General features: G+C 39.7%; 1 protein-coding gene across 1 annotated transcript in view; it reads left to right on the top strand.

The window, feature by feature from the left end:
- The first annotated feature begins 1,005 nt into the window (after nucleotides 1–1,005).
- zdhhc9 (zDHHC palmitoyltransferase 9) overlaps nucleotides 1,006–14,990 on the top strand; it is a 31,975-nt gene continuing 17,990 nt past the window's right edge. Inside the window, exons 1-3 of the mRNA XM_014004286.1 lie at nucleotides 1,006–1,597; nucleotides 9,583–9,743; nucleotides 13,765–13,923. Of these exons, the coding sequence (XP_013859740.1) occupies nucleotides 1,434–1,597; nucleotides 9,583–9,743; nucleotides 13,765–13,923 (484 nt within the window). The 5' untranslated portion in view covers nucleotides 1,006–1,433. The remainder of the gene's footprint in view (nucleotides 1,598–9,582; nucleotides 9,744–13,764; nucleotides 13,924–14,990) is intronic.

Raw genomic sequence — 14,990 nt, 5'->3', positions numbered from 1 at the left:
CAACTATATTTGTATGATAAACATTTGTATCAGGTCAACAAAACATGGGCATAGTAACAATATTTTTATACTGCATTTATCCATTTTAAATATACTAACCTCACTCCAATCTTTTCAGGACCCCATCTTGATGTTTCGGGACCCCACTTTGGGTCCCGACCCCAACTTTGGGAAACACTGCACTAACGGCATTCAAAGTTATTGAAAAAGCTAATCCACTAAACAAAAAGTTGTGCTAGTTGATTAGCAGAGCCATGCTCACCTACACCCCCACCTGTGGTGGGCGTACAGATAACCAAAAAGTTATTGTTTAACAATTCTCTGGCTAAAAATTTAGTATTGCTGATGCTAAACCCAATGGGTAAAACATTAAATATGAATTCAAGTTCAAATGAGCAGAAATTGTGCTAATTGTGAACAGCTGACCACAGTGGGACTGACACTGTTAGTGGGCTTCAATAAGCTAATTGGTCTACTAATGTTTTTCAAAGTTATTGAAAAATCTAATTAAAAAAACCAAAAATTAGTTTCACTATTAGCTGATTAGTGGAATCCACCACTGTCTGTTTCTCTACCCATATCTACAGGTAAGGACAGTTATTTATTTAAAAWATATATTTTTAAGTTATTTGCATTTTATTTTTGCACAAAACAGGGCAAAACAAACTATAGATCCAACAGAACAATCAAATTATATTAATAGCTAAAATCACAAAAATAGGCTATAAAAATTCACAACAATCTGAAAGGCAAAATTTAAAGCACAAGCATTAAGATCAATAGTTTCCTCTGCATTATTTAGGCACAAATGTTTATTAGTAATGTCCCCTCAGCTGTCAAGGTGGAGCTGATCCGGTCCGTCCTTTGTTCCTGAGCCACCTGTGCTGCGCCTTTAAGATCTGACATCTCATAGGCGTGTTTCCTGGTGCCATTCACTAAATCCAAGAGCTGCGATTCTGCTGCTGAGAGAGGAAAGAAAGAAAGAAAGAAAGAAAGAAAGAAAGAAAGAAAGAAAGAAAGAAAGAAAGAAAGAAAGAAAGGAAAGGAAGGAAGGAAAGCTCATCACATCATAATCTGGGATCATTTATTCTTTTCCACGTTTGTTTCTGAACAACTGAAGGTTTGAGCAGCAGGTCTGGGAATGCGCCGCAGCTCGTTTCGGTTTCATCCAGGGTGGATTTTCCTTTCGTGTCTGCTGGGAAACATCTGTCGCAGTCGCGTTTTTTGATGGATTTCTAATCATCCGACTGATTACTGGAGGGATTAAAGGACTGTTTGAGGAAGGAGAGCCGCACATGCCGTCCATGATGTGACTGCGACGCTTTAATCCAAAGAAAGAAAAAAATGCGTCCCAGCTGCGTCTTTGCGCAGAACTGAATAGATTTATTTTAATCATCCCAGCGGAGCGGTTTGAGTTGAGGGAGAAGAGCACCATGTCGGCGGTGATGATCACCCGAAAGGTGCGGAAATGGGAGAAGCTGCCGGGGAAGAACACGTTCTGCTGCGACGGGCGGGTGATGATGGCCCGCCAGAAGGGGGTCTTCTACCTGACCCTGTTCCTCATCGTCGGGACCTGCTCCCTGTTCTTCGCCTTCGAGTGAGTCCAGACCAGATCCTTTTATGGKGCCCGGCTCAAAGCTCGTGTCTCTGTCCTTAATTGGCTGGATGTCCAGAGCGTGCCAAGCTGAGCCATGTTCGATTAATCGCAAATTCGATTTATTAAAAAAAAATAATGAAATATTAAATTAAAAGTACTTAAATTAGGTGTAAAGCCATACATTTTGGAGATCTAACAACAGCTAATAATAATAATAATAATAATAATAATAATAATAAAGACTTATTGTTCTTTTATTCAATAAGGTTGTCTGTTATCTCACAACCACTGGTCAAATTTAAATGCAACTCGCAGCAAATAATCATTTAATGATATTATATATCTGATTAACTTTTAATATTAATTCAATAAAATATGTCTGCCACAGCCAGCTGAACTGGAAAAAACACAGAAATGTCTCTAACTCAGTCAAATTTAAAGATATTGTGCTAACATGTGGTGTGGTAGTAGCTGAGACTGATCCCTAACTTGTTTCCTGAGCTCTAGAAGATCACACAAGATCTTTGTTTAAAATGTTGCCATTAAGCGTATGCGATCAACCCTGTCTGTTAGCAAAATATCTTAGAACCACCAGAAGGATTTGGACGAAAMTTTCAGGAAGTAATTATCAATTGTGCAACTATAACTGATTAGATCTTAGTGTTGACCCAATTTAAAATGGCCACCACAGCTAATGCAGTTAAAAAAACACAAAATGTCTCTAACTCAGTGCAGATTTAAAGATATTGTGCTAACATTTGGTGTGGTAGTAGCTGAGACTAATCCCTGACTTGTTTCCACAGATCGCAGTTTAAAATATTGATTTTAACTGTTTGCAGTCAACTCGGTCTGTTAGTAAAATAYCTCATGAACCACGAGATGGATTTGGATGAAATTTTCAGGAAGTAATCATCAGATGTGCATCTATAACTCCTGAGCTTTGGGAAATGACTGAAATCAAGATGGCCGCCACAGAGTTAACACAGTTTTAAAAATAAGAAAAAGGTCAATAATTCAGTCAGTCTTTTAAATATTGAGCTGAAAACAACAAGTTTAACGTTTAAATCTGTCCAATTCAAGATGGATGCTATGGTTAGTCGACATTAGTTGACACAAAAAATGTCAGTTTTCTGGATACTGAGCAGAAATTTGATGTGGTAGTAGCTGAGCGTCATTCAAAAACGTACTCTGAGGGTCCGGTTGTGCACAAGGCTTTTTCTAGGTTTGACCAAAACAGCTAAAATGAAGAGATTAACTGAAACTCTGGTGCGAACAGTAAACTCAGGTCCCATCAGTGTTTCTAATAATCAGCCTTTTTTATCCTTTCTTTAGCTCTTGTTGGCTTTATCCAAACACACCAGGCTCGATGATTTAGCACAAAATCCTGCAGTCTCTCTCTCCTCTGCTGAGGGTGTGTGTGCTTGCAGCTATTAGGCCATTTAAGGTGCAGCAACAGAGATGCTCTCACACGAAGCCAGGCTCTTCCTGCACGCTAATGGCCTCCTGCTTCCCTCTGAGTCCGGGCAGAAGGTTCTCGTGTCCGAAAGAGCTGATGCTGCTCACTGAGAGCTCAGGAGGTACGGAGATAATGGCCTGAGGGTCGTTAGCTCGATATGTTCATATTACAGCAGAACATAATTATCCTGYGTGGACGGGGGAGGGATATTGAAAYTGATATAAGGCCCAAAAGACACRAGGGTGGGACTCAGACTCACAGTTTAAAAGCAGCTATGGATCTGACTAAAAACCTGTCCGTGTCAAATGCTTCTGTTGGGCTCTTTAATATAACTGATCTAGAACTGACTTTTTTTTCCCTCAGTGTTCTCTCAAATGTGCTGCAATCAATTTTAATCCCACTAGCTGTGGCGGCTGTCTAAAATTAAATGATATTCAGTTTTAGAACTACTCTCTGCAAGTTTCATTAAGTTTGTTTAATGTTTTATGACGTGTTTTGGTCACACAACAGACATACAGTATAAACACACACACACACAAAGGACAAAACGTTCATACCAGTCTGCTAACTAAAAAAATAATTAACTCCTGCTGATGTAAAACCGCTAAACATGAAAAATGTTAAAAAAAATGAAATGGCGGAAGCTAACGTTAACTGACAACAGCTAACTTAAGCGCCAAATTCCTGTTGTCGGAGGCAGAAATGCACTTCCTGTTTTCTTTTTCAGTTCATGTTTTTCAAGATAAATGACTGTAACAGACAAGAAAAAAAGTGAGTTTGGTCAGCAGACTTAAAGTTAGCGAAACTAAATTTAGCAGAATCTAATTGGTCCGCTAATGTTTGCCTAAGTTAGCTTCGCTGTTAGCAGGTTAGCGGAACCATGCCCACCACTGAGTTTGATTAACAGCAACAAGGCTATTTGCACATTTCRCTCAATTCTTTTGTTCAAATCTGTCGATATTAAACATTTAGAACCAAACTGGACCCGTCCTCCTGTTGAAATGAAGTTAAAGTGTCGTAGCCTACCGTAAAGTGAACTAAATGATACAATGTTCCAATAAAACAGAGCAAAGTGCAGCAGATTAGAAGTGGCAAAAGTCTGATTTAATTCTATTAACTCAAGGCATCGAGCTTCAAATGAAAAAATGTGAGTCTTTTATTAGTGTATTACTATTTGTGGTTTGAGCAGTTCTTCATGTTGTTTAAAGATTTTCTGCTTTTCGTGGTTTATGATGAAGCGAACGTTTCTTTACATAAAATCAGAGAAAAAATTATAATTACCAAACATACTGTGCTGAAAATGAGTTTTTATCACCTGCTGCCAAAGGAAAAATGGCAATAATGTAGCCACGTATTTGCTCAACTGTCATAATTTCATGAAGCACGGGACAAATTTTTAATTAAACTCTGTAAATATTTACTGAATGTTCTTCTACACCTGATTACATCTTGCAGTTACCCTAACTGAAGATGGCTGCCACAGCTAGCTGACCTAACCAAACTCAAAAATGGACAGAACTCGTCAGTTTGACAGATATAGGGTTAAAATTTGTTGTGGTAGTAGCTGAGAGTCATCCCCAACACATACTCTGAGGACGAACAGATCACCTGAGGCCTGGCATGATGATAACATTTATAAAATTCATCCATCTCTTGTCAGTATTTGGTGATGTTTAACTAACCCCAGGTCTTTATTTCAAAAAGAAGCGTTCTAATGACAAACAACATGGGTGTTTGCAGTTTATTAGCGGTTTATTCATATTAAAATCTGGTGAGTTTCTGGTTGCTGAGTGGAAAGGCTGGGACTACTTCCCGCTGCCTCCTGGCTCCCGTCCAACACCAGCCGAGCGCACGCCTCGCCATCCTCCTCCTGGCGTCGGCACAAACCTCCCCATGCTTCAAATCGCTCCGAATCGAGCTGCAGTGTCCGCAAACGGAAAGAGTCGTTAGAAAGATGTAAACAGATTTAGTTGTTGGAGAGGTGGGCCGGCTCCTGCCTGTCCGTCTGTCTGCCTGTCTGCCGTCCTGCTGGGTTTCTGCAGCGTTCTGATCCGTTTATCCTCCTGAACTGAGTGCAGATATCTGAAGATCTGCTTGTGTTGAATGATGGCTGGGTTTGGATATCTATGAGTGCACGTTACATGWTTTGCATACGCTCATCACCTCCTACAGAGTTCAGTTGGAAGAAACTGGAAGGCAGGAGCAGTTTGTCATCTGTCCACTGCAGGACGCGTAGCTGCAGCCAGGACAGCATATGTGCATGCACCGAGTCTTTTCTTTGTGTTCTCCCCACCGTACCTCAGTGTGTCTGTCTGACGAGCACCAGGCATGTGAGAGGTGTTACGAAGACGAGCGCAGGGTCGATCCTACAGAGCGAGGAGATCTTTTTATCGTCTGACCCCACCCTGTCTCCTTGTCATGAAGCAGCCTCCAGCTGAGGCCAAATGAGCAATAACATGATTTATGTCCTGTTCAGAGTGCACGCTCCAGCTACACAGATCTGCAGGCCTTTGTTCTCTGGAAGCGTCTCTCCCGGGAAGAGATGGATTATTTTTCCCACCACATCCTGCTTCCATACAGGGAGRAACGTTTCATTATGACTCCTTTCCACTTGTCTGGATGTTTAAATGAAGACACGAGCGTCTCTCAGATCAGCGTTTGCCTTCCAGATTTTCTTTTTAGGTTTCTCTGAGTGAATCTCATGTGATGCAACAGCTGGGATTATAATCTGCATTAAAACGTCCGTGACCCCGGCTCTGAGGCTGTGTTTTTCTAATGTAGTATTTAAATGTTGCGTAACAAGAGAGGCTGATTTAAACCAGGGAGCAGACTAAAAACATCCCAAAGAGACAATATTAATCAGATATTTACAAAAAAGATGAAACTTATCTTAATCTAGCACAAAAAATCAGATTATTTGAAGAATTTATGATTCTATAAACAGAAAGGAAAATAAAACATTTGACTTTAAGCAAGAAATTAAAGAGTTTTCACTAATCGCACCAAACGACGTGTTTCCACAACCTGTCAGTTGAAGTAGTAAAATAATAATTAAAACAGTAAAAGCTAAAACAATAATAATACGTCGTCTGTCAGAAGGCAGCTCCCTAATCCTCTGATCACAGTATTTGTCAAACAGGTTATATTTGCCAACGGCCCAATAAAACTCCTGAAACTCTATTGTGGTTTTGGATTTGGTGCCGCCCCAAGAACTTCTGTGGCTCCCCTGCAAACTCATCATCCAAGTGTTTTTGCTGCGTGACCGTGTCCTATCAGGAAATACTGCTAAAACTTATTAACAGAGAAGAGTTTTGTTGTATTTGTCAAACCTAACGGCCACGTAAACAACATCAATCAGGTGTTTCCTGCAGAATGTTCGTCATTAAAATTCATCCTGAAGCTACGCTTTTTCCTAAGTAAGAAATGCACAAAAACATAAAATATCAGACCAGGCTTTTTTTCCCCACTTTGATCCATTTTAGTGTGTTTTTTTTTTACGCTCCCTCTGGATGCAGCAGTGGTTGCAGATCGATGTCGGCCTGTTTGTAGCTCTGCAGCAGGAGCAGAGTCAGATGAGCTGCATTCGGCCAGCAGAGCAACATTTCTCTCTCAGACAACACAGGTCCATTTTATAAGTGAATCAGGAACGTTTAGCTACATGACTGGTGCCAAGGATATCCTTTTTTTGTCTTACTTTTGGTAAATTAGTTATGGGCACAGCTTATCAAATGGTTAGCTTTGCTAACACGTAATCCACCAACTAAAAATGTAGCTTCACTAACGCTAAACATATGAAATTTAGCTAACGATGAACAACTAAACAAGTAAAAATTTGTGAAAGCTAACACTAAACAGATAAACAAGTAAAATTTAGCAGAAGCTAACACAAATGCTAATTGCTAAAACGGCCATGGACATGAATACATAGATGTCTCATTAAGCGGGATGGCCATTAAGCTAATACAAGTAAATGGACCGAACATCATAAAGCGACGTTCTACAAAGTATTTTTAGCCAATGTTCGTTATCGACCCATTCACACACAAATACGCATAAATTAAGCTTTGAATACGAACGTCATACACAGACTGGTGAATGTGACGTGAGAAAATAAAAAAATAAATAAAACGCAGCAGCTTCTTGGAATGTCTGCTCCAGAGGGATGTATCAGAGCTCCCAAGATATTGATTTTTCTCTTCAATTTTTTTTTATCTGTATCCAGTAACAGAGGAGGAGGACAGTAGAATCCCAGCATTATGAGTGGAGGGACAGGGTTGTAATAATTACATTAAAAGTGTTTTTTTTTTTTAAATCTGCTGTTTGATTCCTGCAGGACTTCTGAAATGAACAATCGTGATGACACATTAAATTCAGCTTTAAGATTTTAATTTGATATCTACACTGAAGGAGGTTCTCATCTTTAGGTTCAGGTCACTCTGAGTTAAGAAACTTCAGGGTCAAAGTCTGCAGCGGCCTCACCTTTAAACATAGATCACTTATACTGTATGTGCCAGCAGGTTTCCTTGTGTTYTTATAGTCAAACACAACTGGAGTTAACTGACTCTGAGAGGCCTTAGCAAACACATAAGTGGCTATAACTTTAGTTTTATGAATAATGAGCTAAAATTTTATTTGATGGCCAAGAGTCCCTTCCAACACTGAGGCCTAACAATCATTTTCGATTATCAATCCAGGTGGAGGGTCATACACATTGTAACACTAACAATAAAGTGATTCTGATTATGTTTTATTGGATTATTTGGCTCTAAACTGAGCTCACCTGCTGTTGGAGCTGCAGCCAGGTGAGTTCTCTCCAGGGTAGAAACCTGAAAAACTGGATTTCCTGGTTCTGTTGCATGTTAGTTTTAATGTTCCKCTCCCTGAAAACAAGCATCCCTGACCCTAACACATACCATCAAACCACACATATCATCTTTAATCAGTCACACTAACCAGATTTGAATTGATCACAAAAAGACAGAAAGCTGWGTCAAAGTCTGAGCGCGTCTGATTTGATTGCGATGTGAACGTTTTCCCCTCTCGTTGGACTCAGGAGTTGATTAAATGCAGTTTTCCTGCAGCTCCTRTGCTGTTTTAACGCTCGGTGACACGCCGGCTCCTCGGCAGCAGAGGAAATGGTTCCACTCAGGAAGGAACGTGACCATCAGAGCTGATGGGAACTGATGATAGAGCGTGACTCGAATACCTTCGGGTCATCAGTGCCGAGYGAGCAACCTGCTCTCTGTGCCGACACGGGAAGCAGGAAGTCTTCCACTGATCTGAACTCTGAACCCAGTTTCTGTCGGTGGGGGGAAGAAGCAGGGGAACGACTCAAACTGGTGCTGCAGGTGCTGTCGTGTTGTCTCTCAGGTATGCTGATATACCTGGTTTAGCTGTACGCCTGCAGATGAACAGATGGACTTTGTTCTTTACCGAGTTGTGCTTACTGGCAGGGTTTTATTTGATTTTATTTAACCACATCCTTGTTTTCTTTAGGCGTCCTGTCAGACAGAAAACCTGTAACACTGTGCAACAAATAATCACGTTACATCACTGTCTGAACAGAATTAAAAATATTTAGTTKGAGACCATTTAACAGCTTCTGAAATGTGATGTTTTATCACAACATTTGTAGCTGCGTCCTGACCTGCAGCTGCGAGGTGAAGGCTGTTTATAGTCACGCCTTTGTGTCTGTTATCATAATATCTCATGAACCGCTCAACAGATATTTACAGAACCTGTCCGTTAGCATTTGAATTCAGAATAATTAATACAGAATACGACATGCTTCAGTTACGTTAGGCATTACGTAATGTTGAGCTTTATGTGTTGCAGATAAGACAAAGGTGATGACTGGAGTTGAATTTGTGCAAAAAAGCTTTAAAATGAAATAAAATGGGAAACAAATAAAGGCTACTGAGGGAGGTGGCAGCAGCGGAGACTAATGGGAATGGCGAACAGGTGCAGGTGGGCGTGGCAGGACTGAGGAGCAGARACACRGGGAGGCAAAGGAACAAACTGAACTTATACAGAAACTAAACATCACAAGAAGCAAAAACAGAAAATCACACATGGCTGCAGGAGCTGAGCGTGATGGTTGTAGATATTTCCCATCATGCACCATTTAGTAAAGCAGCCTTTCAACGTTGCATCATGACTTTATCCTCTCAGGATACGAGGAAATGTTTTTGTTTGAACGCTGAAGGCTCAGTCGGTGCAGCAGTTTGCTCTGCAGCCTGAAGCACAGAGCTGTTCTTTTCTTTTTCTTCAGAAGGCGATGATAAGGCCATGACTTCCAGACAAACGGCAGAGTTCAGAGTTCACGACCTCGCGCTCCGAACAGCCGTTCAGCCGGCGCAGCATCTCATCAGGTCGTGACCTCAGACTTGTGTTCTCGCCTCGTGTCTCTCTGCGACGCAGTCCTTTACCTGAACGTGAATTCACAAAACCAACCCCTTCGTCCGGGCGTCCCGCTTTGTTTTAAATGTTTTATCTGACGTTTTGCTCTCGCTCGTGTTCCTCTCCACAGATGCCCTTACCTGGCTGTCCACCTGTCTCCTGCCATTCCGGTTTTCGCCATCATCCTCTTCCTGTTCGTCATGGCCTTCCTCCTGAGGACGAGCTTCAGCGACCCGGGYGTTCTGCCGCGGGCGCTGCCAGAGGAGGCCAGCTTCATCGAGATGGAAATCGGTGAGTTAAAAACTTGTCTACTTTTATTTTAATGTCAAATTATCTGTCTGCTGAAGCTGTGACTGGTTTAATGAAGATTTACTTTTTAAAGGGATCCACGGTTAGTTGTAACATTAGACTTTATTTGATAAACATATTTTAACTGTAAAATAAAAACTGTAAAAATACTGTTGGATGTTTAGTTTTGTAAATATTTTAAAAATACTTTTACACGGACGGAGTCATTTTATTTACACGCAAAGCATTCTGGGTAAATGATGACGTGAATAGGTAATCTGTGTGAGWGAGCTATATCCACCCTGAAGGTTAATCTTGGACAATATCTGAYGATCGACTCTTTTAAATGAAACCAGAGAGCGTTGACAGAGAGGAGAAGGTAGAAATGACTCAGCCTGTAACTGAACATATAGATGGAGGACAACAGAGCTGCTTCATGGGAGAAGAACCTCAGCTTAGCCTGTTAGCTTTAGCTTAAGCATCATTGCTATATTGCCTTGTACGTTTTAGCTCAGCGCTAGCGTGACAAACTAACAAGCTAAACTGAGGTCCTCCATCCATATTTTCAGTTGCAGGCTGAGTCATTTTTGTGTTCCCCTCTCTGTCATGTTGATGGAAGACCTCAGTTACGAGAGGAGAATGTGTAGCGCTGAGCTAATACATATATATGGTGATAGCATCGGGGCTAATGCTAAAGCTAACAGGCTAAGTTGAGGTTCCTCGCACCATTGACCTATCGACATCATCATTTACCCAGTATGCTTTGCGTGTAAATAAAATGGCTCAGTCCGTGTAATATATTTTTTAATATTTAGTTAAAAAATAATAAAAATTAAACAGCCTACAGTATTTTTACAGCCTTTATTTTAATTTAATTTACAGTTAAAATATGTTTATCAAATAAAGTCAAATAATACGACTAATTATGGATYCTTTTAAAATATTTGTTACTATATTATTTATTTATTTTGTCCTGGATGAATAAAAAATATCATTAGTTCTTTTTAAAATTTTCATACAAACAAAACGATACGAAATTTTTACATTTATCACAATTAAAGCAAATAGTGACTAGATCGGCTTTTAAAGATGTGGCATTTAAATAATTTGTTTGCCTTATTTTCTATCTTTACACACTGTTCTTACAGATTTTTGACTGAATATTTAAATACAGGAATCAAATTCTTCTTAGTTTTTATTGTTTTGCCTGTTTATATTGTCGAAATGGTTCCAGTTTGTAATCTCCTTGATGCTCTGGTGTTAGCTGCTCTTTCCTCGAGCTGCTCTTCATCCTCATCATCAGCACCTTTATCGCCATGCGTTCAAATGTTCCAGCAGCGTTTTTGCCTTGGYTCTAATCATTTTTACATCGTCTCCACCCGGGACGTGGGCTGCAAATTAAAWGGAAACAGTTCAACAGGAAGTGTTTAGGAGGAATGAATTTTTCAGTAAATTTGTTCTCTAAGCCAAACCTTCTGATTTATTCATGATTGTTATGCGTCTATATTTATCTTTTTCTTGTTCATGAGGCAGTTTGTGCTCATCTGAAGAGCTCCATTCAGATCAAGCTACCTGAGAATTGTTTGTTCTTTTACTCTGTGGTATTTTTACCTCTCCCTGTGCGGCTCTACTTTTTGTCTTACACTTTGTTAAAAAAAAAATCCTAGCTGCTGGTGACAGAAGAGGTCTGTGAAAGCAGGGCTGAGTAAGAGGAGGAGGAAGCTGCTCTCTGACTCATTCTGCAGGATGACGAAGACTCACTCAGCCTCAGTGACCCTAAAACTCCTCCATGAGGAACTCCCACCTGGACCGATCTGCATAACTAGAAAACAGAGAGAGCTTATAGGCATTCAAATAATTTAGAGAATTAATAGGAAATTATTTGGATTGTTTTCACAAATTCAGGTGTTTTCAGGCCAAAATGTAACATTTTTTCTTCTATTTCTATTGTWACTAGAACAAAATTATAGAGAACATCTGTCAGTTTAATCAGTGTCGCCATTTAATGTAGTTAATTTAGATGCCAATGTTATTTATTACAGAAAGTATCTATCAAACAGAACATCCCATAATAAATTTATTAATGAACGCAGAGATGAAAAATGTCTTTGTTGCTTCAATTTGAAAATGCTACAAAACTAAATTTCCGACATTTTTTTCTTTTAGCTCTTGCTGCAGATCGTGATTGATCATATTTACAACATTAAGCCCACATGGCAACAGTTGTCTGGCCCACGCAATGCACTACACACTCAGCCCAGGTATCACAAGGAATGACGGACCTTTGGTGGCCCAAATGTGGTTTGCCAGAGGTGGTCCATTTATGGGACAGATTTGGGCCACTTAAACCAAACCACAACCGGGCCAGTTGTAGTGTCATTTAAAGTGTCTGTGACATCAATTTTTTGTAATAAACATGAATGCATTTTTTGGAAAGAGAACATTGATAACTTATTGCAAAACAATTTTCACGCCACTGAGAWGAACAKTTGTTGAGATATTTGCGAGTGAAGTAACAGGAAGTGATGTCAAAAGGGAATGTGTGCATGTTAACAGAGCATTGTTACAACCGCTAACAACAGAGGCTGTGGAGAAGAATCTGATGTTTTTTTAGATTAGTTTAAATTTCTATCAAAGAGAGATGAAGAAGAGTTAAAGTTTAAATAATATTGTTTTAATAAACAAAGACCAGAGAGTTTATTTTATTAAAGAGTTCCCCTTTGATGTCACTTCCTGTTTCACTTTGCTGAGCCAAATACAACAGAAAATAGGTCGGTTATGAGACGAGATGTGTAAAATCATGTGTATTACTATTGTGCCAATTTTCTTAAGCCTAAAGATGTTTTCTTTGACTTTTTGTATTTGAAGATGTTACAGGCACTTTAAAAACAGTGCCATCATTGCCAGAGCTGGCCCACACCAGCGATGTGCATCCCTTCAAGAACATCTAAGCCTTTATTTTAAATGTTTGATTAAATTTTTGTGATAATGATCTGGAACAGTCGCAAAAAGCAGGCGATCATTTTGAAGCGGCAACCTGGATGTTTTGTCTTCTCAGCCTGTTAGTGGTGATCCTGATGGAGGGGTGGGGGGATGGTGGGATGGGGGTGGGGGCACTAATACGAGAAGATGGATCCTCTTGGAATATAAAACGCCACTGATTCACCCGAGGGAGCGGCATCAGTTCCTGTGACTCACAGATTTGTCCTCTGCTGCCTTTGTCCTGAAGACCACCACTCTGAGAATTAATGYCAATTATCTTTTATCTGTTAGGAAAAATATTTTCACAGCTTTCATTTGGTGGTTTAGATATTATTTCTGCAGAGAAAATCTTCACTAATGGCTTTATACAAATGCTAAGAGACTAATTCAGAGCCCTCTGTCTCCTGCCGAGTTAATTTAATTCCCACAAATATTGTCTGTTTTTATCTTAATGCATCCTCAGAAAATCAAATGAGAAAGCTTGCTCTTTTCCATTAAGTGCACGCCTCGCTGCAGCRTGATAATGGTGGATTTTCTCCTCAGCAGCTTTTCTCCCGAGAGGTCCTGCAGCGCCGCTCCTGCTCCTCGCAGGGCAACAAAACCTGAACATTTAAATCCTCGATGATGAAGATAATTTGTTTGGTGGCTGCTGAGCAGTAAACAAGACTCCTAAAAAAAGATTTGAGTCTTTTCAGTGCAAAGTGATGYTGAAATGTACACATTTAACATTATCACCTGACATATAAAAGCAAAAGATGAACAATAATGTTTTCACCTGTGTGAGCATTTGTCTGTCAGCAAAATACTTCATAAACCATTTCAAAATGGCTGCCAAGGCTAATAAATCTTAACCAACATGAAAACAGCTGCTGTTTTTTTTAACAAGAGATCTCAGTCTAAAACTCTGACATAAGTGTTAAATAAATTACTGATGTTTCTTCATCAAAATGTTCACAGTTTTTTTGTGTGTGTGTGTTTTGATCATTGAGCTGCTGTTTCTGTTTTAATAACTTCTATCTATTTATTCATATTTTCACCACAGAGGCTGCTAAYGGAAACGTCCCAGCTGGACAACGACCCCCACCTCGAATCCGCAACGTCCAGATCAACAACCAGATCGTCAAGCTGAAGTACTGCTACACCTGCAAGATCTTCAGACCGCCGCGAGCGTCTCACTGCAGCATCTGTGACAACTGCGTCGGTACGAAACCTTTTACTGATCCGACAGCTCCGTTCAAGCTTTTATAGCTTTTTATTTTAGAATAGAAACAAAAAGGTTTGCGAGGAAATATACTTCAGCTTTAAATATCTCATTACATTCATTTGTCACAGTKATTAAATGATTTTAGAGGTTTTATGTTGAATTAAGCGAAGTTTTCAGAAACTTAAATGCTAAGTCATAATCCGCTAACTAAAGATATAGTTTCGCTAATGCTAAACCACTAAACATGTAAAAAAATAGCAAAGCTATGGCTAAATGAGTAAAAACTTACTAGAAGCTAACACTGAACAGTCAAACAAGGAAAAAAGAGCAGAAGCTAACACTAACAGCTAATCTCTAAGACGACTGTCACTCAGTTTGCGTCAACTGTCTTCGTCTCCTTCCACTGAGGGCTGGTGGGACTGACACAAACCTGTTAATGTTAGCTTGTTAGTTAGCTGTTAGTGGACTTAAAGTTGGCAAAACCTAATTTAGTGGACGCTGATTGGTCCAGTAAAGGTTTTCAAAGTTAATGAAAAAGCTAACCTGCAACGTTAAACATTAAAAAACAAACAGCGGAAGCTAATACTAAACTAGTTGAAAGTGCTGCAAACTAACTCTAACAGTGATTAGCTGTTAGTATTTTAACGTTTTTTTAAAGTTAGTGAAAAATCGAATCTGCTAAACAACAAATTACTTCTGCTAGTAGCCGTGAGCTGATTAGCAGAACCACTGCGTGCATGGAATTTCACAATATTTTTTATTAGGGTTTACATTTTAAAGGGGGTTGAAGAGAAAAAAGCCTGTCTTAAGCTTGTGAAAATGTTTGTGTGTGCGTTTAAGGTTGCCAACTCAGCCCCTTCAAAATACGAGACAGCTCCAACAGGGGCGGAGCTTAATGACATAATATGTCAATTATGACGTCATCTCGTAATATTTCTTATTTCCCCAACGTTTGGGTCACGTCCACTTAAAAACCATTTATTCTTGTTTCTGTTATTTCCATGTAACACGATGGATTAAAAAGAAGGATTTAATGTGTGTGTGTGTGTGTGTGTGTGTGTGTG

Source organism: Austrofundulus limnaeus, unplaced genomic scaffold (assembly GCF_001266775.1).
Source record: "Austrofundulus limnaeus strain Quisiro unplaced genomic scaffold, Austrofundulus_limnaeus-1.0 Scaffold1, whole genome shotgun sequence".
Taxonomy (NCBI): domain Eukaryota; kingdom Metazoa; phylum Chordata; class Actinopteri; order Cyprinodontiformes; family Rivulidae; genus Austrofundulus; species Austrofundulus limnaeus.
The sequence above is the reverse complement of the archived record's forward strand: the minus strand, read 5'-3'. Positions and strand labels throughout refer to the sequence as shown.